Below are 26,529 nucleotides of genomic sequence, written 5' to 3' on the forward strand. Positions count from 1 at the left end.
TATAAACCTATGTAAACAGGAAAAACGCGGAAGAGTTTGGTCGCATCTAACTACAGCCCCAAAAAATACCGTTGGCCATACTGAGCCTAGCTACATTGCTAACAGGAGTGACAGCGCGTCTGACTGCGTCTGACTGACTGGGAGGTCGCGCAAAGCTCGGAGAGGTACGGAGCAGCTCGTCTCAATTCAGGTAAGAGCATATTTCATTATGGAAATACGGTGGACTGTTCCTTTAAGGGCCTGATTAGTCCTGGGACAGGAGACTGTCTGGGAAGACCAGGTCCTGGCATGGGAGGGACTTTGACTGGTTGTCGTTGATTGTTCCACTGAGTCCGTTCATAGACCAGACACGAAACGATAATTTCATGGCAGAAAGCACAGCTTTATTTGACTTTCCAGTTCACATAAGTGTTAACAGGAGATCAAATCTATTTCACACACACCCCAAAGAAAACAACAAAAAAAATAAAATAAACCAAACAAAAAACCCTGGATTGTAAGAGACATGACAAATCCATGTAGATACTTCATCATTCCTTAAATGACAAAATTGGATTGGCAACCCATAAAATCACAGACTATTTAAATAAACGCAAATAGATTATTACTAGATTTTTGTACACAAAATCCAACAACAAACAGCATCCGTAAAACAAGACGATAAAAAGAATCTCTCTTTTTCAACAAACAGTAATGTGTTGCAGGTTATTGGTGCGCTTCAGGCCAGAGGGTCTCGATCCAGTCGGTTTTTGCTCGGTTCCAGCTCTAAACGCGTTCAAAAGAATGAAGTGCGCCGTGTTGAACACGGTTTAGATGCTTTGGGTACATTTAGCGCTGGAACATAAACAGACACTGGCTTGAAACCCTCAAGGATTCAAGGTTCTGCCATACATCTGCCAACTCAAAGCATCCCGAGCAGGCCCAAAACAAAGAACATGGAGAGTAGGCACTTTTTTGTTGTTTTTTTCCCTAAACCCTTGTTTGTTTTGTTTCTTTTTCCTTTTAACTCAACCTCCATTTTCTTCTACGCAGTGTCAGATCTTTTTTTGTTGTTCTTGTCGTCGTCTGCATTAAAAGCGAGTGACTACAGGTGCTTTTTTTTTCCTGTTGCTTCAAGACAAACAGCACAAGAAGAAGACCGGATCTGTGTGACCTCTGCGTTCAGAGATGTCTCGGAGCAAGACCGGATACGTCAAATGGTTCATCGAGGACTGTTACTAATTATATATATATATATTTATGTTACTAACACTAGTATATTACAGACAGATTGAATCAGTAGTTTCCAACAGAGGAGGAATCACAAAGCAGAGATGAACAGATGACTGGAGAGCACATAAGAGGAGGAAAGATATTTCCGGTGCAGAATTTTACAGCTGTAAAAGAAGCTCGAGTGTAAATACATGCAGGAGGAAGCTGTCCGGAGCTGCTGATGACCAATCGCGATCATTTCCGTCGAATTTCGTCGGGGTGCTTTGCTGTTGTATGATTTACGAGGCGAGATTAAGGTGCTGCGTTTCTTCTTAGTGCCGAGAAGCTGTCGGAGGATCGTTTTACTCCCTTTCTTGTTCTCCTCTAAGCTCTGCCATTCCCAACTGCTTGGGGTAGGCAAAAATAAAAGGTTGGCAAAATAAACAGGAATAGACATCCATCATTAAGTGCCATGTAGAGTTCTGGAGTCTACAGTACAAGTGTTCTCACCAATCCTGCACTTCACACCACCCCTCTGTTTAGAAATCACTTTCCAGGATCACTGAGGGATTCAAACCTCTCCTCTTTTTTCCTTTTTTCTGTTGCTCTCTCTCTTTCTCTCTCTCTCTCACACACACACACACCTTCTCTCTATCTCTTTCTCTCTCTGCGTCAGTCTTGGAGGTGAAAGGGTGGAGGGTGGGGAACGAGGGGAAGGGGAGTTGGTGGTCTCCCTTGTTGATGTATATGGTAGAGATGTTTAGTTCCCACAGCAGCTTCGGCTGGACTGGGCGTCTGGGTCCTGCAGGTTGACTCCCCTGTGTCGGGCGGCGTGCGTCGGGTTCTGAGTGTCTGTTTTCGGCATCTTCTTCGCTGCAAATGATATAGTTTTATTTCCAGTGTTAAAGAACTGAAAGTCAAATAAATAATCCAAGAGGGATCATCGTTCAAACGGACTTTTCTATTATTAACCGTCACGTTAATGGGATTGTTTTGGAAAAAGACATGCATTAACTAAGAATTCCTTTGCCACTTCCTTTCAGAACCAGATGCAGCTGACTTGACTACCGTATTTTCTGGACTATAGAGCGCACCTGTATATAAGCCGCATCCGCTCAATTTTTTAAAAAAAATTAAAAAAAAGATATACAAGCCGCACCGGGCTATAAGCCGCAGATATCTATGTTGAAAAATTAGATATTTACTGCATGTACAGAACGATTTTGTACTGTAAATGTACATGTATGTACCTGAACAGATTCTTTCCGAACAGTGCCTTTTAACACGGCAGCAACTTTGCTGATTAAAACGGAACAGAACCAAGAGAAAATAAGCGGTATTTATTTACCTTCATTTCTCCTGTGTTTGAAACCACAAGTCACTTTAATCATCTTCGCTGGATTTGAAAATAATTACCAGTTAGTAATTTGTCGTGCGTGTTCTATCTGCTAAAGATCTGCTAATTCTTCTTTGCATTGATTTTTCGTCTATCTTATTTTTGATTCTACTTCCGGTTAGAGCGCCCCTAGCGGTGGAAGAAAAATCCACAGAATAGCCGCACCTTTGTATAAGCCGCATGGTTCAAAACCTAGGAAAAAAGTAGCGGCTTATAGTCCAGAAAATACGGTACACGGTAAAACAAATTCGTCAGTGCTGGGACAAGAGATGTGTTGGCTCACCAATGGCCAGGAATAACTCGTTCACGTTCATAGCAGTCTTGGCGGAGGTCTCCATGAACAATAAGCCTGTGTCTTCAGCATACGTCTGAGCCTCCTGCAACAGGACCATGAACATGATGTTTGAGTAACATTCTCTCCTGCCATTTTATCCCCACCCAAACCCTCTGGGCGTAGGTTGGCTTGCCAAGGTCATGGCTAAGTCAACTGCCCATAAATTTACACAATGGCACAATCACATTGGTCAATTTAAAATAAAATAAAATAAATAAAATGATACAATGCACCACTAATCATCCATCCATCCATTATATACACTGCTTACCCGTCAAGGAAGCTGGAGCCAATCCCAGCTGACTTCAGATGATGGGTGGGTTGCACCCGCCAATTTATTGCAGGACTAACACAGAAACGAACTAGAAGGGCACTCAGTAGAGTGTAAACCTCCGCCAAGCCACATTATCAACATCAACATCAAATCACTTGAATCTAAAGGGGTGTTCACATGGCAACTTTTACTCCGGTGTAGCACCGGGGCTGCCCCGGTAGAGCGTTCACACGGTACAAAGTTATACCGGTGTCGCCCCTGAAAGCTGCTTAAACCGGTGCAAATCTAACCCTGCTCGGGAGGTGGTTTAAGAAATTTACTCCGGAGTAAATGCTAGTTTGCGGGGCAGCACCGATATAAAATGGGACGTCTGAACGCTACAGGGGTAGACTCGCTATGCGTGAGGAGAGTTGATTACATACGGGCATTGCATAATTTGCATCCTGGTATTTTGCGCTTCCAAAATGGCGAATATCAACGACAACAGAACTGCGTGTCTTCCAGTGTTGCCAGATTGGGCGGTTTTAAGTGCATTTTGGCGGATTTGAACAGATTTTGGGCTGGAAAACGTCAGCAGTATCTGGCAACACTGGTGTCTTCATCCACGTTGTTTTCCCGGCGCTTGGTGATGCCATGACAACCGGGAAAAGGAAGTACATTTTCACGCATGCGCATATTTCATTTCCGCATTATTACTATCGTATAGCACGGTCACAAAAACTGCCGTGTGACCGCAAGTGGGGCTGCACCGGTGCTAACACGCTTCTCTCTAGTAAGCAGGTTTGTGACGTGTGAACGCTCCACAAAATTTACACCGGTGTAAGATATATCGCAACAAAATACATCGGTGCAGCATCGATGCAAATATGTGCCGTGTGAACACCCCTTAAGATAATACTAAAGCTGCCCACCAAATTTCATCCAAATCCGTTCACTACTTTTTGAGTTACATCAGGAACAGATTTTTTTTTTAAAAAAAAAACAAGAGTGCTCTGAGAGCACAATATCCTCCGCTGGCAACTATATCTATGCTATAAGTCCTTAAAGGAACAGTCCACCGTACTTCCATAATGAAATATGCTCTTATCTGAATTGAGACGAGCTGCTCCGTACCTCTCCGAGCTTTGCGCGACCTCCCAGTCAGTCAGACGCGCTGTCACTCCTGTTAGCAATGTAGCTAGGCTCAGCATGGCCAATGGTATTTTTTGGGGCTGTAGTTAGATGCGACCAAACTCTTCCGCGTTTTTCCTGTTTACATAGGTTTATATGACCAGTAACATGAAACAAGTTCAGTTACACAAATTGAAACGTGGCGATTTTCTATGCTATGGAAAGTCCGCACTATAATGACAGGCGTACTAACACCTTCTGCGCGCTTCGGCAGCGCATTGATACGGAGCTCAGATATCAATGCGCTGCCAAAGCGCGCAGAAGGTGTTAGTACGCCTGTCATTATAGTGCGGACTTTCCATAGCATAGAAAATCGCTACGTTTCAATTTGTGTAACTGAACTTGTTTCATATCACTGGTCATATAAACCTATGTAAACAGGAAAAACGCGGAAGAGTTTGGTCGCATCTAACTACAGCCCCAAAAAATACCATCGGCCATACTGAGCCTAGCTACATTGCTAACAGGAGTGACAGCGCGTCTGACTGCGTCTGACTGACTGGGAGGTCGCGCAAAGCTCGGAGAGGTACGGAGCAGCTCGTCTCAATTCAGATAAGAGCATATTTCATTATGGAAGTACGGTGGACTGTTCCTTTAATACACCCTTGTGAAATTGTCAAAGTACAAGGTTGGTAATCAAGGGCCATAACTCTGGTGAAATGTCACCGAATTGAACGAAATTGTAATATGCGTATTACCGACATATAACAAAGCCTTCTGCAAAGTTTTGGAAAATTTCTGCAAAAATTGTGAGAGGAGTTGATTTCAGAAGACGCACACACTTTCATGAAATTGTCAAAGTACAAGTTTGGTAATCAAGGTAACTCTGGAAAAAAAAAAAAATTCGACTGAACTGAACCAAATTGCAATATGCGTATTACCAACATATAATAAAGCCTTTTGCCAAGTTTCGTGAAATTCCTCCAAGAATTGTGAGAGGAGTTCATTTCAGAAGACAACCGTACCCTCGTGAAATTGTCAAAGTACAAGTTTGTTAATCAAGGGCTGTAACTCTGGTAAAATACGACTGAATTGAACAAAATTGCAATATGCGTATTAGCGACATACAACAAAAGAATCCTGTCAAGTTTCATGAAATTCCTCCAAAAACTGTAAGAGGAGTTGATTTCAGAAGGTGAGCCACCCTTCCTGGGATGGACGGCCAGACATTGCCATGACATAATCCCCCTTCGGGTCTTTCGGAAAGTGGGGGATTAAAAAATTTTTAAAAAAATCATGGATCTGCAAAAATATCTGAATCCTTGATCCACGTACATATCCAGATTTGCACCAAATCTAATCAATTGTTCTTTGGCCCATGACTCACCTTTCCTCAAAATTCCATCAAAATCCGTTCACTACTTTTTGAGTTACATTGGGAACAAACGGAGGCGAGAACATAACCACCTCCAACGCATTTGGCGGAGGCAACAACCATTCACGCTCATGGATAATTTAGAGTAGCCAGTTGACCTAATTTGCAGTCTTTGGACTGTGGGAGGAAACCCATACAGGTATAAAGAGACGAGGCAAACTCCATACAGAAAGGCCCCAGTCGGAACAAAGCTCCAACCCGGAATCTTCTTGCTGTGAGGCGACGGTGCTTTAACCACTACACCATCAATCTGGTCGCAAGATATGGCCAATTTTACACATGCCTCGAGTTGTATACTTCAGAAGGATCCAATCAAATCTCATCTAATGTGGACTGTGCTTAAAAGTCAGGTCTGTGCCAGGAAATACACAAATCGTATCGAACACAACCAATTCTGCCAAGACGACTGGTCAAACATCCAACCAGAATTCTGCCGAAGCTTGCTGATGGCGACCAAAAGTGTTTGGTCAAGGTGAAACTTTAGAAGAGACATTTAACCAAATATTAAGTGTGCTGTGTATATTTTTGACCTTGCGTGTATAACTTTAACCTTCTGTTGACTTCAAAAAACCTAAAATAACTTAAAATACATCAAATTCTTGTTTTTCCCCTATTAAAAAGATATCATACATTCTGCTATAGAAAAAAAAAAGTTCAAAGAAAATCACTGAAAGCCCAAATTTGCCACAAAATTCATGTCCGTGTGTGTAAACTTCTGACCACAAATGTAAAAAGCTCTTGAAATTAACTTCAGGGGGTTTATTCCATCTGTAAAGCCATTTTAACCATCAGCTAGAACGTGCTCGGGAATTTGTTTTTGAACGAAATTCAAAATTTCACAGGACGTTATATTTTTGAGAATTCTACAGTAGGCGTATCAGACGCTCGCTGGCCGTGCTGTGAAAATTGTTCATGCAGACGCTCATCTAAGTTTCCAAATCAGTCATTGCTTAACTCTTGGATATTTTCTATCATGAATACTATCATTAAAAAGCTTATAATTGCTGCTTTCCAAAGAAAAGTATCTGGCTAAGATCTGTTCAGGACTTTGGGAGTAACAGCTGGTTGAAGCTGGTAGTAGAGCCCTGCACTCCTGCGGGACCCGACGCAAAGCAGTGCGGCGCAGGACAAATTTTGAAAGCTCATTGCGGGCGCGGGCGGGAGGGGGAGGTGATAAGCTGCAGTCCCGCTAACTAAAAACGTGTTTAAAATAAAATGTATAAATTACTAATTTATGTCTATCGTATATAATTTGTGCTGGATATTTTATTTGCCATTAATAAAAACATTTTAAGATGCCTAAATTTGTGGATGTGGTCTAATCTCGCGTACGTTTCCGATTCCTTTCCGCTCTTCCGTGTTTGAGATCTCCGATCACGGCAGAAGAGCAGAGCTCCTCTAGTGAAGCTCACAATGGCTTTATCTCTGTAAAGCCTCAGCTGCGCATGCCGCCTGGCAACGCGCACCCTCGCTACGTGCGCTAGGTGAAGGATCGGTCAGTGGAGAGCTCAGCTAAGCTCAGCATGTTTAATTCCCCAAGCCAATGACAAGAACTTTCGTGAGAAATAACGTGAACGTCTGCATCATGCGGGATTTGCGGGCGGGAGCGGGACTGAAAATCATAATTCTTTGCGGGAGCGGGCGGGACTGCACAATGCAGGAGTGGGCAGGAGCGGGACTGAAAATTCTGTCCCGCGCAGACCTCTAGTTGGTACAACAGAGTTTAAAAAAAAACTCTGTTCGTGGGACGTCAGGAAACTGCCGGTGCTTTTTGAGTCACGGGAAAGCAGTCAGGCTCTCTCTCTCTCTCTCTCTCTCTCCTTTCCGACTGGATTACTCGTGAATAATCAATCAGATAACTTTTATAGGGATGTTCTCTCGCCTTCACTGTTTCTGTTGAAATATTCAGCAAAATTTTCCGTCTGCTAGCTTTGACGTTATGATTCACACAAGACTTTGAAGAGAGTTTTCACAGCTTTACCTACTTATTTTTTCAAATCAAACTGATTCATGTAAATAAATATTTTAGAATATAACTGGAGCTGTTTTGATGAAAAATATTGACATCTTAGTGGTCCGAATAAGATTTAAAAAAAAAAAAAACGGAAGTCAGAAACGCGAGTGTCAGTTTCAAGTCAACTAATTGGAATTGTTTATTCGATGTGGCTCACACAGTTTTTTTTCGAGGTTCGCTTTGAAAGCTGCGAATATTATCATTTATTTATCATTCTTTCATCTAAAACACTAGCAGCCCCTACTTTTGAGAAATACAAAGGCCTACAGAGCACCAAGAGGGGATTAGAAATAATCTTTTATTACTTTTTTTATTGAGTGTACCGATTTAACCGAATTAGTATAATTAAACACTAATTTGCATAATTGATTTTTTATTAATTTTTCAAACTTTGTATTCAGTATAGAACCATCTATGTGCTGCCAATTTCCGTGTAAATATCTTAAAAAACAGAAAAGTTATTAAGAAAAAAAACCCATTTGATCTCATTGGTTAATGCGGCCCATTCTGGACCATGTGATCCTCATACAGAATATTACAGCAGTTTTCGAAACATTAAGCCGCTTTTTCAATCTTTAACTTGTAATATCTCAAGAACGGATAAACATTTTAATTTAATTCTGTAAAAAGTCTGTTGTTCTGCATTCAATTCTGAATTGAGCGAGAGCAGTTTCAGGCGATTTGGACTGAATTTTCAGCTGCTCTGCCTAAACCCAGCGCCGCTTTCACGCTGATTGGAGCGATCCTGTTGGAGCAGGGCTACTTCAGATCCAGCGTGACGTTTCAACACTTGAACCCGCGACCTGTTAGCCTGAGTGATTTTCAAGTATCATTTCAAAAGTCAACCGTGACTAGTGATGCATGCCATAACCTTCGGAATCCAATAATCCTCCTCGAAACCTAGGCCACCCTGGTCTAATAAACAAACAGCCTTATCAGCTTTTTACGAGCAAAGGACTGGTTTGCCCGTCCAGCTGTTGCTCGCTACCCAAACCACCTCTGTGAGCACCGCGGCGGACAGACGGAGTTGTGGAACAGCACCTCGTACTCCACCAGTCTCTTGTCAGCGAGGTCTGACTTGTTTCCTGCCAGCGCGATGACGATGTTGGGACTCGCCTGCCTCTGGAGCTCCTTCACCCAGGCCTTCGCTCGCTCAAACGTCTCCTGTGGGGACGAGAGCGGAACGCAGTGGAACGGAGTCAGCGGAGGCGGAAACAAGCAGTAAAGTCAAGGTGAAGGTCTTTACACGTTACACATTTACAGTTCTGTTGGGGAGTGGTGTAGAATATTAACCAAAGCACGCTCTCACTTTCTCCCCCCTTCTCTCTCTCTCCCCCTCCCTTTCTCTTCCTCTCTCTCTCCCCCCCACTTCCCCCCCTTTCTCTCCCTTTTTTTCTCCCTCCCTCTTTCTCCCTCTCTCCCTTTCTCTTTTCCTCTCACTTTCTCCCTCTCTTTTCCTCTCCCCCCACTTACCCCTTTCTCTCCCTCTCTCTTTTTTCTCCCTCCCTCCCTTTCTCTTTTCCTCTCACTTTCTCCCTCGTTTCCCCCTTCTCTCTCTCCCCCCATTTCCCCCTTTCTCTCCCTCTTTTTCTCCCTCCCTCTCCCTTTCTCTTTTCCTCTCTCACGTTCTCCCTCTCTTTTCCCCCTTCTCTCTCTTCCCCCTCTCTCCCTCTCTTTTCTCCTTTCCTCTTTCTCTTTTCCTCTCTCACTTTCTCCCTCTCTTTTTCCCCCTTCTCTCTCTCCCCCCACTTCCCCCCTTTCTCTCCCTCTCTCTTTCTCCCTCTCTCACTTTCTCCCTCTCTTTCCCCCTTCTCTCTCTCCTCCTCCCTTTCTCTTCCTCTCTCTCTCTCTCTTTCTCTTTTCCTCTCTCTCCCTCTCTTTTCTCCCTTTCTCCCCCCCTTTTCCTCCCCCTCACTCTCTCTCCCTTTCTCTTTTCCTCTCTCTTTCTCCCTCTCTTTCCCCCTTCTCTCGCTCTCTCCCCCTTCCTTTCTCTTCCTCTCTCTCCCCCCACTTCCCCCACTTTCTCTTTTCCTCTCTCACTTTCTCCCTCTCTTTTCCCTCCTTCTCTCTCCCCCCACTTCCCCCCTTTCTTTCCCTCTCTTTTTTCTCCCTCCCTCTCCCCCTTTCTCTTTTCCTCTCTTCCCCCTTCTCTCTCTCCCCCCTCCCTTTCTCTCCCTCTCTCTTTTCCTCTCTCACTTTCTCCCTTTCCCCCTCTCTCTCCCTCTCTTTTTTCTCCCTTTCTCCCCCCTCTTTTTCCTCCCTCTCCCCCATTCCTCCCCCTCACTCTCCCCCTCTCTCTTCTCTTCCCCCTTTCTCCCCTCTTTTTCCTCCCTCTTCTCACCTCTTCCCCCCCTCTCTTTTCTCACTCTTTCTCCCTCCCCCTCTCTCTTTTCCTATCTCTCTTTTCTTTCCTCTCTTCCCCCTTTCTCCCCTCACTTTCTCCCCCTCTCTTCTCTCCTCGTTTTCCCCTTTTCTCTCTCCCCCTTTTCCTCCCTCTCTCTCCTGTCTTTTTCTCTCCCCCTTTCTTTCTTCTCCCTCTTTTCCTCTTACTCTTTCTCCCTCTTTCCCCCTGTCTTTTCTCTCCTTTCTCTCCCTCTTTTTCCTCCCTCTTTTCTCTCCTCTCTTTTCCCTCCTTTTCTCTTTCTCCCTTTTCCTCCCTCTTTTCCCCCTCACTCTTTTCCTCCCCTCTTTCTCCCCTCTTTTTCTCCCCCTCTCTCTTTCCCCTTTTCTCTCTCTCCCCTCCCTCTTTTCTCTCCCTTATTCCCCCCTCTCCCCCTTTCTCCCCTCTCTCTTTTTCCTCCCCCTTTTCCTCCCTCCCTCTTCTTCCCCTCACTCCTTTTCTCCCTCTTTTCTCTCCTCTCTTTCCCCCTTCCTTTCTCTCCCTTTTCCTCTTTCACTTTCTCCCTCTTTCCCCCCTCTTTTCTCTCCTCTTTTTCTCTCTCCCCCTCCCCTCTTTTTCCCCTTTTCTCTCTCTCCCCTCCCTCTTTTCTCTCCCTTTCTCCCCTCTTTTCCTCCCTCTCTTTTCCCCCTCTCTCTCCTCCCTCTTTTTTCTCTCTTTTTCCTCTCCCCCTTTTCCTCCCTCTCTCCTCCCTCTTTTCCCCCTCACTCTTTTTCTCCCTCTTTTCCTCCTTCTCTCTCCCCTCCCTCTCTTTCCCCTTCTCCTCCCTCTCTACTTCCTCTTTTTTCTCATTCTCTCTCCCCCTTTTCCTCCCTCTTTCCCCTTCTCCCTCTTTTCCCCTTCACTTTTTTCTCCCTCTTCTCCTCCCCTCTCTCTCGCCCCCTTTTCCTCCCTCCCTCCCCTCTTTTTTCTCCCTTTCTCTCACACTTTTTCCTCCTTTCTCTCTCCTCCCTCTTTCCCCTTCTCCTCCCTCTTTTTTTCTCATTCTCTCTCCCCTTTTCCTCCCTCTCTTTCCCCTTCCCCCTCTTTCCCCTCACTCTTTTTTCTCCCTTTTTTCCTCCCCTCTCTTTTCCCCCTTGTCTCTCTCCTCCCTCTTTCCCCTTCTCCTCCCTCTTTTTTTCTCATTCTCTCTCCCCCTTTTCCTCCCTCTCTTTCCCCTTCCCCCTCTTTTCCCCTCACTCTTTTTTCTCCCTTTTTTCCTCCCCTCTCTTTTCCCCCTTGTCTCTCTCCTCCCTCTTTCCCCTTCTCCTCCCTCTTTTTTTCTCATTCTCTCTCCCCCTTTTCCTCCCTCTCTTTCCCCTTCCCCCTCTTTTCCCCTCACTCTTTTTTCTCCCTTTTTTCCTCCCCTCTCTTTTCCCCCTTGTCTCTCTCCTTCCTCTTTTTTCTCCCTTTCTCTCACTCTCCTCCTTTCTCTCTCCTCCCTCTCTCTTTTCTCTCCCCTTTCTTGCTCCTCCCTCTCCTCTTTTTTTCTTCCTTTCTCTCCCTCACTCTTTTTCTCCCTCTTTTTTCTCTCCTCTCTTTTCCCCTTCTCTCTCTCTCTCTCTCTCACACACACACACACACACACACTCTCCAAAGCCAGACATACAGGTTTTGCTACCCACCGGTTTTGTAATATCAAACACTACAATGGCTGCTTGGGCTCCCCGGTAGTACATAGGGGCCAGGCTGTGGTAGCGTTCCTGTCCGGCTGTGTCCCAAATCTCAAACTTCACCGTGGTGTCGTCCAGGCAAACTGACTGAGCCAAGAAAGCAGCTAGGGGAAGGTCACAGACAGGAAGCAAGAAGTTACATCGTCATCAACCCTTATTATTAACTCAACCATGGACAAATCCTCTCTTTTAGGGAAACATTTACAATTTTTGCTTATCTTTAGAAATAATAAGCCTTGTGTGACCTGTTTAGCCTTCGTACTAAATTAGATCCGGTCTCAACTCTTTACTCAGTCAACTATCCCAGATTTCACAATGGAGAAAGGGAAGTTAACTTTGACTGTGAAGATTCATGTGAAACTGAATGCGTTTATGCTTTGAGAAGAACATCTAAAGCCTTGTACGTGCCGTTATCCAGGACAAACGAGTCTTATTGTGAACTCAGAAGGAAGTTAAATGGAGAACACTCACTAACCTTCAAATTCTTCAGCTAATGTGTGGAGATGTTTTCACACCATCAGGAAAATCGCACATGGGTATTATCTAATGAAGTTACTCTTCTGTTGCTTTTTTTTTACTGGCTCAGACAAACATGGACCCTTATAGCCCTCTGGACTAGAGGAAGTGGAAGATGATACTAAATAAACAAAGCCTGTCCATTTGATTTACTCCTGATCATTCTTAATCTGGCAATCACAGTCTGAAGTCTAGTGCCTTAGAGTGGAGTCGCCATATTTCAACCCTTTCCTTCTGGCAGACGAGAGACAGAGTGAAGGTTTGATCACCAAAACGTGCCGCATGAGAAACGCAGCATTTCTTTCCTGCACTTTAGTCACTGCTGCGTGGTGTCACGGCTTCTGTATTGCACTCAGGAAATGTTGCACAATTTATACTGGATCACTGCTGTCGCTGGACTGTGCAAGTCTAAAAGCAGTAGTTTACAGATGTTAATAATGCTGCACTTCCACTATTTGTATTTTATATGTGGCGTTTCTGTTTGGTGTCAATTCTCTCTCTCTCTCTCTTTTCTTTTTTAAACGTAACACACACACAGTATCCAAAATCACTCCCTACTCACTATATAGTGGACTATATAGAGAGTTCGCCATTTCGTAGCGCTTTCCGAACGTACAGTGAGAATTATTACACCCTATATAGTGCACTCATAGTATCCCACAATGCACTGTGAAAAGTAGTGTACAACCGATGGTCACTAACCAAGCAATATATCCCATCATGCATTGCGGTCGCACTGAAAAAAAGGGTGAATGGACGGAGGAAGAAACACATTATGGACCCATCCCACGTGACGTCACGACAAATGCGGCCGCCATTTTGGACATGAACTACCAGTAGTCTACCACAGCCAACAACGAGGAACGACGGCGAAGCATCGAAAGGAATATAGCCATCAAAGAAAGTTTTTACTTTCAGCAAGACTTCCATCATGCCATTACGTTGTTGTGCACCTGGATGTAGTAACCATCAACGCACAAGGCAAGATTTATCGTTTTATCGGATCCCGACAGATGCTGACCGACGGAGAAGATGGATGGTCTCTAAAATATTGGCAAAATGATGTTTATTGACATAGCAATCGTGTGTAACGGGAAGCATTTGCATATCCGAAGTGTTGTGTTTACATCAAAGATAAAATAAACTGATATGACAACGACTGCTGCTGCCAGGTTGGGGACACAAACTAGTAGAAAGGAAGCGTGCCAACAGTGCCAACACGCTTCCTTTGTGGTCGATTCTGCTTTAAGGTAAGATGCATTTAATTATTTGTCTGCTGTGGGTTTGGAATCGGTAGCCTGACTGATTCGTTCATGTTCGTGGTGCCATTTGTTTGTTGACGCGTGTTGAAATGGAAGATTGGTTGTTGACATGATTTCCAGTGATGCTTTGGTGCTGCTGTGGATCAGATGTGTTGAGTAGCCTGACTGTTTTTTTTTTCTTGCGTGTGGTATCATTGTTGACGCGAGGGTGTTTTTTGAACATGCCAATGCGGACACGATTTCCCCTGATGAGTTATGACTTCAGATGCGATGCGTGTGATATGGGCGTAAGATAGGCTTCTCATGTGTTTGGAGATCCGCGCTCTGAGACAAGCGCAAGCACACACACCCCCAAGGGAAAAAAAGGGACCCCCCAAAAATATCGGCATAGTTCGAACACTGGGTTGGAGAAAGTAATGGCAAATAGTGAGCGCACAAACCATAGAAGGTAAACTGTACACAGCGCCAGGGCAGTGTGATGGTATGTCTACGTTTAGATTGTGTTAGCTTATCAATGAACACACTCGTCACTCGACGAGTTTCACGTCTTTACGACGGATACTTAAATGTGTGTTAGGTATTATTGCTGCAGTCTAAGCAGTCATTGTAGCAGCTGGATGAGCGAGAACCGAAAGGGTCTGTGCCATAAACCGTTATTTCTTCATGTCCAAAATGGCGGTCGCGCTTACGAAGGTCACGTGAGTGGGAAGGGTCCATAAACGGACGTTCAAGTCCAATTAAAAATAGTAAGAGGATAGATAGAACAAAACAGATAAAATACAAGAATAAAAGTGACAGTGCGGAGTGAAGAATTAATCAAAAACCTCAAATTTGATTTAATAAAAGGCAGTGGCGAAGAAGAAGAAAGAAAGTATTCAGCCTTGATTTAAAGAACTGAAAGATGCAGCAGACACAAAAGTACTTTGTATTGATTAATGTGGGAAATGCGCTCAGTATAATATGAATTTGTCACAAAAAAAAAAAAAAACACACGCATGTATTTATTATTTTGAAAAACCACCAGCCGACTGATCTGGAACGTTTTAATTGTACGATAGTAATGATGTAAATAACGGCGCGGCGGAGTAGTGTCCGAAAGCGGGTTTTTTTTTCCATTTTACCAATGAGCTCACTATACAGTCCTCTATATAGTAATGCCCTAGATAGTGAGTAAGGAGGAGTGAATGAGTGGCGACAGCCACAATCAGACCAAACCCAATTTCTACCAATGTTTCAGTTTGGCTACCTAACTAAAAATAATATTATAAAAAAAAAAAAAAAAAAAAAGTTATTCCATGAAATCGAGTCGTACATGAGCAGATAGCTGATGAGGCGCGTAGCACCAAGTCGTCTATAAGCCGTGTATGATCAGATTGAGCATGCATATGTCAACCTATACGGATTGTCCGGAAATTATACGGATCTTAGCTCATTTCAAGGGCGTACGGGCGTATAAACAAAGTCTTACGGATTTTCAGTATTTTCTGACCTAAATTTATTTTGTGTATATCTTACTTGAACATCGTCAGCTGATTGCCGCAAAAACATACAAAAGCTCAATTTATAGACAAAGAACAGCGTGTATGCAGGGGCAGATAACCCAGACTATGTGAAACCGGATGTTTATTCCTCAAGCCTCGTGCAGTATCACGACTGCGAGACTTCGCTCGTTCCGGTCATGCGCACGATCTGCATTTAAACGCGCCAAACGGTCATTGTTCGAACGAGTGCAGAGCGACATTGTTTACGGCCGAGAGATTTTGAATAGTGTCTGCCGAGTGAAAGAATGGGAACACCGAGAAAGAAAATGAGATATGGCGGGCGGTATCTTCCTGAATGGAAGGAGACGTTTAATGGTGTCATTGCTCAGGCGAAAAATGAGGAGTACGCGCACTGCACAGTTTGTGTGCGAGATATAAAAGTCTGGCGTTTACGACGTGAGGGAACACGTGAGGTCAGCGAAATTTACACCAGAAACAGAATCAGCCGCAAATGACGATGTTCGCAAAGCCTAAGACCGATGATCAACCAGCAAGTGTAATAAGAGCAGAAGTTACGATCTGTAATTTTATTGCTCAGCACAATTTGCCGCTAGCCGTTGTGGACCACCTGACAGAACTGTTGCCGCAAATTTGCACGGACAGTACGACTGCGAAATCTATCAGCTGTAGGCTCACCAAAACAACGCAAATAATCAAAAAGAGCTTGGCCCCCGAAGCTACACTACCCATCATCCAGCACTGCCGGACGTCGCCATTTTCCTCGATGATCGACGAATCCAATGACAAAAAGACGGACAAGCGACTGGCCGTTTTGGTGCGGATCTTCGACACAGAGGGGCGAAGTCAAGAATCATAGACATGCCCATGTGCAATATCGGCACGGGCGAGGCGATTTTCGACATGCTGGACGAAGTTCTCAGGCAAGTTATATTTACTTATTTATTTATTTATTAAGTTTGGTGCGATTCGAAGGCTATAAGGATTTTATGGATTTCTACCTCTGATACTACAGGTGGACGCCCAAAGGGGTCGACATGTATGACTGAGTGGAATAACTGTTTTATTCTATCCACATTCACTGGATTTTGAGGAACAGAGCATTTTTATTTTTAGCAAATTCAATAAATAAAACACTTTCTACAAAACGTCTGACAATCATTTCCGCTAAGAACGTAAACAAGCCGGCAAAATGACCGGAGCAATTTGTGAAAAATGTGATAATTATTGAACAGATTTAAAAACATATATGTTCTTACCATCTGATACTCATCTCATCTCATTATCTCTAGCCGCTTTATCCTTCTACAGGGTCGCAGGCAAGCTGGAGCCTATCCCAGCTGACTACGGGCGAAAGGCAGGGTACACCCTGGACAAGTCGCCAGGTCATCACAGGGCTGACACATAGACACAGACAACCATTCACACTCACATTCACACCTACGCTCAAGTTATGCTGCTTTTCCACTACCAACGCGGCTGAGTTGGGCTGAGCCGTGCCGTGCTGAGTTGGGCTGAGTCGGGCTGAGCGGGGCTGTTGGAGTTGCATTTCGACTACAACCGCGCTGAACCGTGCTGGCTGGAAGTGGGTGGACACATTGGGTGGAGTTAGCGAAAGTGGGTGGACGTCACGTGATGTCGTTAGGCGGCACAAACAGTGACATCAGTGACCTTTTAAGCGGTAGTCTCACGACCCGGATAGTAAACAATAAACATGGAGGACATGGAGTCGTTAGTGTTGCTGGTCTTGGTGCTGTGGCTTGTTGTCACCGACAACGCGGACAGATACTGGCAAGAGCGTATAGATGAGGCGAGGCGCATAAGGCTTCAGAAACTCTCGTAATTCGTAATTCTTCTTCTTCCGGGTTTACGGTGTTTACAGATCCCAGCGTGCTCGCGGGGCGTGTGTGGGCATGTGAGGACACTCCTCCTCACCAATCAGTGCACAGGGGAGTGTCTCCTCACGCCCCTAGCCCCACTCGGCTCGGTTTGGCTCGCTTCAGCCCTACTCCAAAACCGTGCGAGTTTTGGGTGCTGAGTAGGGCTGAAGCGAGCCGAGTCGCGCCGCTCTGAGGTAGTTGAAACACGAGCTGTGTCGGGCTGAAGTGAGCTGAAAAAGGGTCGTGGAAAAGGGCCATTAGAGTCACCAGTTAACCTAACCTGCATGTCTTTGGACTGTGGGGGAAACCGGAGCACCCGGAGGAAACCCACGCGGACACGGGGAGAACATGCAAACTCCGCACAGAAAGGCCCTCGCCGGCCACGGGGCTCGAACCCAGGACCTTCTTGCTGTGAGGCGACAGCGCTAACCACTACACCACCGTGCCGCCCCCCATCTGATACTTTTATTCTATATTTTGTTACTTTTTTTTTGTGATTTTGTTTTCGAGTAGTTTTTATTTCGTCCTCGGTTGGTTCAGCAACACGCTCTGCCATTTTGTTTTTCTCTGCTCACGGTATAAGAGCTGATATCCTAGTAGTAGAGCAGCCAATCAGAGCACGCGATTGCTCATATCCAGTGAATGTGGATAGAATAAAAAGAAGTATTATTATATAATCAATCAATCAATACATGTCCATGCAAATTTCTGTTTCAAATTTTCCACACGGTGAACGTGGTCTCTTTCACTGAAATACGATCTGTGTACTACCCAAGAGTACATTTCAAACTTCTCAACATTTCCCAGTATGTTTCTTGTGTCAGTTTTTCATTTTCACGATGGTTACGCCTGACTCAGCTCCTCACCTCCAATGGTGGTCTCCTGGAACTCATCGAACTGGCCCTTGACGAAGCGTAGGACCAGGCTGGACTTGCCCACTGCCATGTCTCCCAGCAGAACCAGCTTAAACTGGCAGATCTTGGTCTGGGGCAGGTTCCCATTGGTCCTGGCATTCCCACGGGTGGTCATGGTGCAGGAGGAGTGATGGGGATGCAGGGTGGGATGGGGGTCCTCCTAGGTAGTCTCAGTAAACACAGCAAACCAAAACGCTGGACTCGGATTCCTTCAGGAGTCTTCTTACAGCCTCGGATCCTGAGAAAGAAAGGTAAAGGAAAATCTTATATATATATATATATATATATATATATATATATATATATATATATATATATATATATATGTTATGTTATGCTTCTTTTCCCCTATAAATTCGACGTGAGCTGTTTTGAAAGATTGTCGGAAAAATAATGCTGGTTAGGAAGTAAACAAAGACAAAAATCCTGCGTGCTAACAAAAATATACGCTGACCGAAACAACACTTAGTTGACAGTTATATATAGACGCGCTGTGTGAAAAAGGAAGAACCGGGAGGAAACCGCACCACCTAGTAACGCACTATTCAAGACCACACTGCTTAACATCCTGATCACGTCATTTTCTCCAGTGATCATCGCAACTCTTTTTACCACAGGCCAAAAAGTTTGGCCGTCTGATCTGGGACGCTCAGCACCGAGTTTATTTGTAATGTCGCAATTAATTCATAGTCGCAATTAACGCCTCGTATATGAAAAGTACACACTCGTGATTTTAAGAACTTGCAGGGTTTCTTTTTTTTGTTTTTATTGTGGCAGTTGTTTAAAATTTTACACCATTTAAAAAAAGAACCTTTAGTCGTGCTGTCTATTTTAATCTCTGTTCCAGGGCAATTCCATGTAAATGTCAACCTCACCATGCAAAAATAAAGCAACATGTAATACATCAAAACCACTCCCAGAGATCTCACCTAGGCCTGTATTTTACAGATGTGAATAAGTTGAACCAATTTGTAACCAACCTAATATGTCACTGTCAGTCTTTCTTTCTTTTAATGTAAAACCCAAGCTAAAATCAACTTTGATCATGTACAATTCTATATTATTGCCACAAGCCACAGAAATGTATGCTAAAATCCACAAAACAGCAAAACAATAGCCATCCTAAATATTATTTAAGAACTTTGATAGTTTTAGCTGATATTTAGAGAGTTTTTCAAAGGGTTATGGTGGTTAAATTGCTGATTTTCTAAACATATGCCATGTCTATTTCAGACGCGTCACATCCATAACGGAATTTCGTCACATCCATAACGCTGACTTTTCCTTCCGAAACTCTGCATGAAATACAAAATATTTTAAACAAAGATTTTTTAATATTCACCTTGGACCCCTCTATCAAATGGATATCTCCATTTCGACATTAGGTTTACGATTTCACAGAGTTTGATAAAAATGTACAGTCACCCAAGAAAAGTGATACTTTTTCTGTCACATCCATAACGCATCTTTTATTGGCATTTTCTGGCATGCCCGAGATGTACTATGGGAATTGTTCTTGTTCTATCACTTCTCCAGTATGGTACATCCTTAAAATATGTAACACCTGTTTAAATACTGGGAGACAATAAAACATGCACTGGGTCATTTGTTGCCATTTTGAGTTCAAGTGTCACGTCCATAACGCTGGAATTGCTCTCCAATGTTTTTGTGACTTGTTTACCCAGCAGACGACTCGCTCGTCCCATCACCCTGCTCATCAGCAGCAAAACACAGAGTCACGATACCTACAGCGCTCGAAACTAACGGTGTCCCGATGTCCCAGGGACCATAAAAAATGTCATCGGGACACAAAATTATCATATCTGGGACAATCCCGGGACAATGGAAAAAAATAGATCTAGAAAAAAAGTTCTACATTAATATTATTTACAAAGCCGTAACACATACGTAGACATTCACCTAATTTGTCAATTTTAATTTTAAAACGTTAACAGCGAAAAATACATAGTAGCTACACTTTCGATGCACCTGCATCCGTAGGCTACAGAGCAGCGCATTCTGTTCTAGAATCTTCGGCCGGAGTCCGCATTATATGGACTTGGAATGGAATTGCTACCGCACACGCTGCGCCGACTCTTGCCAGAACAAAAATGCTGAAGTGGTTGAAGCGGACCGACCGCGGGGAAGAAACTGAAAGCCCAGACATAACGTCTCCGGGACCTTCAGGATCCAAAGCGTCATCGCCTGGTCTGCAGGCAACGCTAGCAACTGAATGAACTTAATGAACACTGTTAGACACGTTATAAAATACAACAGGAATGATGTGGATGATATTGACGGAAGATACCGTTCAACAGAATAAGTGAGTTTTCTTGGTGTCTTTCTAGTTCAGAAAGTTTAGTCAGTCAGCAGCACAACTAGGCTCGGACCTGGCACTATGCTGATGTTGCTAACATTTGCACCCGGCAGCGAAAGTTCATAAAATGGATAACGGAAAGTTCATAAAAATGGATAACGGTAATGGTGAAAATGATAAGTTGGCCTTATAAGTGCCAACAGATATTCAAGGTATAAGTAGATGAAACGAACATAAAAGGGGTCTTATTTTCAGCTAAAGTGTACTGCAGATGTAGTGAGCTGAAACATTTTCTGAATGAGCTAGTTGGCCCCTTTAAATAAACGGGTATCTATTCATACAGTGAGATCGCCAACGTTTAATAAACTGAAAATGCAATAACTGTAATTTTGAAGTAGATGATGTATAGGACATGTGTCGCTTGTGTCTTATTGTAAAAATGATATAAAGGGTTCAAAATCATATAGTTACAAATATAATAGTAACTTCATATGATAATATTAACCACTGGTTATTTCAGAGAGGAAAAAAATAGGGACACTATTGCTTCCATTCGGGACAATACAACACAGAATTTGGGACCATTGGGGGACACAAAGAAAAAAAGTTAATTTCGAGCCCACGCATCATGTATTAACGTACTTCTCTTGAAGTACACTGATAAATGTACGTCTATGTTGTCGTGTACTTGATACATCTTCATTCTGTGTAACTTTTACTGCACATTCCGGCACACCGTGCACAGCCTGGCTATTTATTTAACCCATCGCACATATTCTCTTCTTCTCCTCACACGTTCATATCATGTCATCTTCTTATCTTCATCAGGTGACCCATTTTTGCACTTCGACGCGACTCCGATGCTTTTTCAAATGTGTATATTTTAGATTCTTCCTTTTTCTTTTTAAAGTCTATGTATATAGCTACTTTTGTCTTTGCTAAATTCTTCTAACTCTTCAAGCCAAAGCAAATTTCACACTTGTGAAATTCCTCTTTGCATTTAACCCATCTGAAGCAGTGAACACACACACATACCCAGAGCAGTGGGCAGCCATGCTAACAGCGCCCGGGGAGCAGTTAGGAGTTAGGTGCCTTGCTCAAGGCCGTCCCATATTAACCTAACCTGCATGTCTTTGGATTATGGAGGAAACCCACGCAGACACGGGGAGAACATGCAAACTCCACACAGAAAGGCCCTCGCCAGCTGCTGGGCTCGAACCCGGAACCTTCTTGCCGTGAGGCGACCGTGCTAACCACTACACCACTGTGCCGCCCACAAAGTAGCACATCTCCCCATCGGGAATCGAACCCCGGTCTTCTGCGTGACAGGCGGAGATACTGTCCACTATTGACCCATCCCACGTGACGTCACGACAAATGCGGCCGCCATTTTGGACATGAACTACCAGTAGTCTACCACAGCCAACAACGAGGAACGACGGTGAAGCATCGAAAGGAATATAGCCATCAAAGAAAGTTTTTACTTTCAGCAAGACTTCCATCATGCCATTACGTTGTTGTGCACCTGGATGTAGTAACCATCAACACACAAGGCAAGATTTATCATTTTATCGGATCCCGACAGATGCTGACCGACGGAGAAGATGGATGGTCTCTAAAATATTGGCAAAATGATGTTTATTGACATAGCAATCGTGTGTAACGGGAAGCATTTGCATATCCGAAGTGTTGTGTTTACATCAAAGATAAAATAAACTGATATGACAACGACTGCTGCTGCCAGGTTGGGGACACAAACTAGTAGAAAGGAAGTGTGCCAACAGTGCCAACACACTTCCTTTGTGGTCGATTCTGCTTTAAGGTAAGATGCATTTAATTATTGGTCTGCTGTGGGTTTGGAATCGGTAGCCTGACCGATTCGTTCATGTTTGCGGTGCCATTTGTTTGTTGACGCGTGTTGAAATGGAAGCTTGGTTGTTGACATGATTTCCAGTGATGCTTTGGTGCTGCTGTGGATCAGATGTGTTGAGTAGCCTGACTGCTTTTTTTTTCTTGCGCGTGGTATCATTGTTGACGCGAGGTTGTTTTTTGAACATGCCAATGCGGACACGATTTCCCCTGATGAGTTATGACTTCAGACGCGATGCGTGTGTGGAGTCCGCGTGATATGTGCGTAAGATAGGCTTCTCATGTGTTTAGAGATCCGCGCTCCGAGACAAGCGCAAGCACCCCCCCCCCCCCCCAAGGGAAAAAAAGGGACCCCCCGAAAACATCGGTATAGTTCGAACACTGGGTTGGAGAAAGTAATGGCAAATAGTGAGCGCACAAACCATAGAAGGTAAACTGTACACAGCGCCAGGGCAGTGTGATGGTATGTCTACTTTTAGATTGTGTTAGCTTATCAATGAACACACTCGTCGAGTTTCACGTCTTTACGACGGATACTTAAATGTGCGTTAGGTATTATTGTTGCAGTCTAAGCAGTCATTGTAGCAGCTAGATGAGCGAGAACTGAAAGGGTCTGTGCCATAAACCGTTATTTCTTCATGTCCAAAATGGCGGTCGCGTTTACGAAGGTCACGTGAGTGGGAAGGGTCAATACTAATTTACACCACCATACCGCCCATGTAAGAATGTACTTCGGAACAAACTCGATTCTGATTCTTTACTTATACAGTGTCCTGATTAATCTGTGAGAATGGGTTATGTGAGCCTGTAAGCATGACGGTGAATCTTAGGATATTTATCTCCAATAATAAGCTCCAGCAGCACCACAGGTTCCGAATGCTGGTCCTGGAGCACCGCCGGTCTTATAGTTAGCGTTGTCCGTGCTCATGTCCCACTTGATCCAATTAAATCACCCTGCGGTGTGTTAGAGCAGGGGAGCTCCAGGACCAGCCTTGGGAGCCTGTATGGTTAGATGATTGGACATAGAGAGCTTCGACAAATACACATCCAGCCTTGTGTTAATGAGGTAAAGGTGTAGATCTGGAGGGTCCTCAGGCATAGAATGTTTTGGTAAACTGGGATGTATGGATGTTGTCAGTCCCCACTCGCTTGCTCAGTCGAGTTTGTTGACGGCGTAGCGGCTGCTACTTTATGTCCCGGGGCTCCCTCATGCCTGTGTTACCTTCTGGCTCTCCCCTTTTAGTTATGCTGTCATAGTTAGTTGCCGGAGTCCCTGCTTGTACTCCGTGCAATATGTATACTGTTCCTACTTATTCAGGTGACACTGGGCATGCCTAACAACCTGTGTTTTCTCTCCCCGCAAAGAAATCTGTCCCTCTGAGTTGCATGTCAGTCCTGGGATCGAGATGCTGACCTCTTCTGCTCCTCAGACCTGCCTGATCCATCCTGGTGCCCCTTGTCTGGTTGGAGTCTCATCGCATCGCTCCTGTGTAGGGCGGCCCTATATGGACAGTTGGGGGTCGCGCCTGGAGGACGCTCTGGACTCTTTTGTGGCTGGGGACTGCGGTTGTCGTGAACGGTTTTGCGCTCGGGTTTCATAGCATCAACGAAGCTGACTTTATGTTAGGACTGTTAATGTTGTCGCCCAAACATTATTGTTGTTTATACTGTTTATATTGTCTGAGTGTTTAGTCTGTGTCTAGTTCTTATCTAGTGTTTATACTGTTTATATTGTTTGTCTGAGTGTTTAGTCTATATCTAGTGTTTACACTGTTTATATTGTCTGTTTATGAGTGTTTAATCTGTGTGTAGTTCTTATCTAGTGTTTATACTGTTTATATTGTTTGTCTGAGTGTTTAGTCTATATCTAGTTCTTATCTAGAGTTTACACTGTTTATATTGTCTGTTTATGAGTGTTTAATCTGTGTGTAGTTCTTATCTAGTGTTTATACTGTTTATATTGTCTATGTCTAGTTCTTATCTAGTGTTTATACTCTTTATATTGTTTGTCTGAGTGTTTAGTCTATATCTAGTTCTTATCTAGAGTTTACACTGTTTATATTGTCTGTTTATGAGTGTTTAATCTGTGTCTAGTTCTTATCTAGTGTTTATACTGTTTATATTGTCTGAGTGTTTAGTCTGTATAGTTCTTATCTAGTGTTTATACTGTCTATGTCTAGTTCTTATCTAGTGTTTATACTCTTTATATTGTCTGTTTGAGTGTTTAGTCTGTGTAGTTCTTATCTAGTGTTTATACTGTTTATATTGTCTGAGTGTTTAGTCTGTGTAGTTCTTATCTAGTGTTTATACTGTTTATATTGTCTATGTCTAGTTCTTATCTAGTGTTTATACTGTTTATATTATCTGTTTGAGTGTTTAGTCTGTGTAGTCCTTATCTAGTGTTTACACTGTTTATATTGTTTGTCTGAGTGTTTAGTCTATGTCTAGTTCTTATCTAGTGTTTATACTGTTTATATTGTCTGTCTGAGTGTTTAGTCTGTGTGTAGTTCTTATCTAGTGTTTACACTGTTTATATTGTTTGAGTGTTTAGTCTGTCTAGTTCTTATCTAGAGTGTTTACACTGTTTATATTGTTTGAGTGTTTAGTCTATGTCTAGTTCTTATCTAGAGTGTTTACACTGTTTATATTGTTTGTTTTTTTCAATTATTCTATTTTTATTTATTGCATTGCCTGTTTGCACCGTGGGTCAGAGAGGACTGAAATTTCATCTGCGCTGTATGTCGAGCATGTATAGCATATTGACAATAAAGTTGACTTGACAAATGAGGATGGGTTCCTTTTTGAGTCCGGTTCCTCTCGAGGTTTCTTCCTCATGTCGTCTGAGGGAGTTTTTCCTTGCCACCGTCGCCACAGGCGTGCTCGTTGGGGATAAAATTAGCTCGATGTTTTAAGTCGTTCAAATTCTGTCAAGCTGCTTTGCGACAATGTTTATTGTTAAAAGCACTATAGAAATAAACTTGACCTGACTTGTCGTCTGAACTCAGTGAAACCGCCGTGAAGGTCTGGACCAGACTCGAATCCAAGTGAAGAGATCCAGATGAGTTCTATGAAGCTTGAGGATATGATTCATCATCATCATCATCAAGGACAGAAGATGCTCTGATCTACATGATCTCATTTCTCACAACCTGGTCAATGCTGTATTTATGTCTCAGTCTAACAGACTAGCACAGGACATCAGTTTCATCCAGGATTGATGTCCACGGCATGTTGAGCGTTGCCAGAAGAGAGGGCTGCCCTGCTGCTCCTGCGCTGTAGGTCAGAGGGGGTTCGGATCAGTCCACGGTGCACAATGGACTCCGACCACACAAACAAAGCGGCCCGCTCACAGCAGCGCCGGATATTCCCCATTACACCACTGTCTCTCCGACCAAACGTCCCATTTCTCACACACACACACCATTACCTGAGAGAGTCCCTTCGCCTTCCTCGCGTCTCCGTGTGTCCCTGTGGCTGATCCGCGGCTCCTCGGCTTGTTGATCTACTCGATCATCTGCTCAAGCTGCCGGGACTTCCGGGAAAGCCGCGCATGCGCAGAAATGACTCGCTGACCCCATGGCTGGAGGAACTGGAGCTTTTCCTCTCTTCCTCTTCTTCTTCTGCACTTCATTGGAAATGATTTAATTCGCCCAATGTTATATATAACTAATCATATTAAGGTTTCATCCGAAATAATTCTAAAGACGCATGTTGGCCTCAGATACTGTATATACAGTTGTGCTCATAAGTTTACATACCCTGGCAGAATCTATGATTCTCATCTCATCTCATCTCATCTCATTATCTGTAGCCGCTTTATCCTGTTCTACAGGGTCTCAGGCAAGCTGGAGCCTATCCCAGCTGACTACGGGCGAAAGGCGGGGTACACCCTGGACAAGCCGCCAGGTCATCACAGGGCTGACACATAGACACAGACAACCATTCACACTCACATTCACACCTACGGTCAATTTAGAGTCACCAGTTAACCTAACCTGCATGTCTTTGTGCTGTGGGGGAAACCGGAGCACCCGGAGGAAACCCACGCAGACAACATGCAAACTCCGCACAGAAAGGCCCTCGCCGGCCTCTGGGCTCGAACCCGGACCTTCTTGCTGTGAGGCGACAACGCTAACTGCTACACCACCGTGCCGCATCTATGATTCTTTGACCATTTTTCAGAGAATATGAATGATAACACAAAAACATCTTTTCCACTCATGCTTAGTGGTTGGGTGAAACCATTTACTGTCAAACGACTGTGTTTTCATCTCATTATCTGTAGCCGCTTTATCCTGTTCTACAGGGTTGCAGGCAAGCTGGAGCCTATCCCAGCTGACTACGGGCGAAAGGCGGGGTACACCCTGGACAAGTCGCCAGGTCATCACAGGGCTGACACATAGACACAGACAACCATTCACACTCACATTCACACCTACGGTCAATTTAGAGTCACCAGTTAACCTAA

General features: G+C 43.9%; 1 protein-coding gene across 2 annotated transcripts; it reads right to left on the minus strand.

Moving 5' to 3' along the window:
- Window positions 1–361: 361 nt before the first annotated feature.
- rab5b (RAB5B, member RAS oncogene family) lies at window positions 362–25,594 on the minus strand. Of its 2 annotated transcripts, none has more exons than XM_060929354.1 (6): window positions 25,489–25,594; window positions 17,828–18,113; window positions 11,757–11,908; window positions 8,796–8,918; window positions 2,871–2,964; window positions 362–2,064 (listed from the first exon to the last, which is right to left on the minus strand). In XM_060929354.1, exons 2-6 carry the CDS (start codon window positions 17,988–17,990, stop codon window positions 1,952–1,954), a joined length of 645 nt encoding a protein of 214 aa, XP_060785337.1. In that variant the 5' UTR covers window positions 17,991–18,113; window positions 25,489–25,594; the 3' UTR covers window positions 362–1,951. The 2 variants fall into 2 exon arrangements, with proteins under 2 accessions (XP_060785337.1, XP_060785338.1); XM_060929355.1 differs by having other exon boundaries at window positions 1,975–2,064; window positions 8,752–8,918.
- Between the last annotated feature and the right edge of the window lie 935 nt (window positions 25,595–26,529).

Source organism: Neoarius graeffei, chromosome 9 (assembly GCF_027579695.1).
Source record: "Neoarius graeffei isolate fNeoGra1 chromosome 9, fNeoGra1.pri, whole genome shotgun sequence".
Classification (NCBI taxonomy): domain Eukaryota; kingdom Metazoa; phylum Chordata; class Actinopteri; order Siluriformes; family Ariidae; genus Neoarius; species Neoarius graeffei.

Bases quoted from the DNA above. Each gene is read 5' to 3' on its own strand.
- rab5b (XM_060929354.1), bottom strand. From the start codon at position 17,990: ATGACCACCCGTGGGAATGCCAGGACCAATGGGAACCTGCCCCAGACC. The intron at 8,919-11,756 runs GTGGGTAGCAAA...TCGTCCCCACAG, and splicing joins TGTTTGATATTACAAAACCG to GAGACGTTTGAGCGAGCGAA. The intron at 2,065-2,870 runs GTGAGCCAACAC...TATCATTTGCAG, and splicing joins CGAGTTATTCCTGGCCATTG to CGAAGAAGATGCCGAAAACA.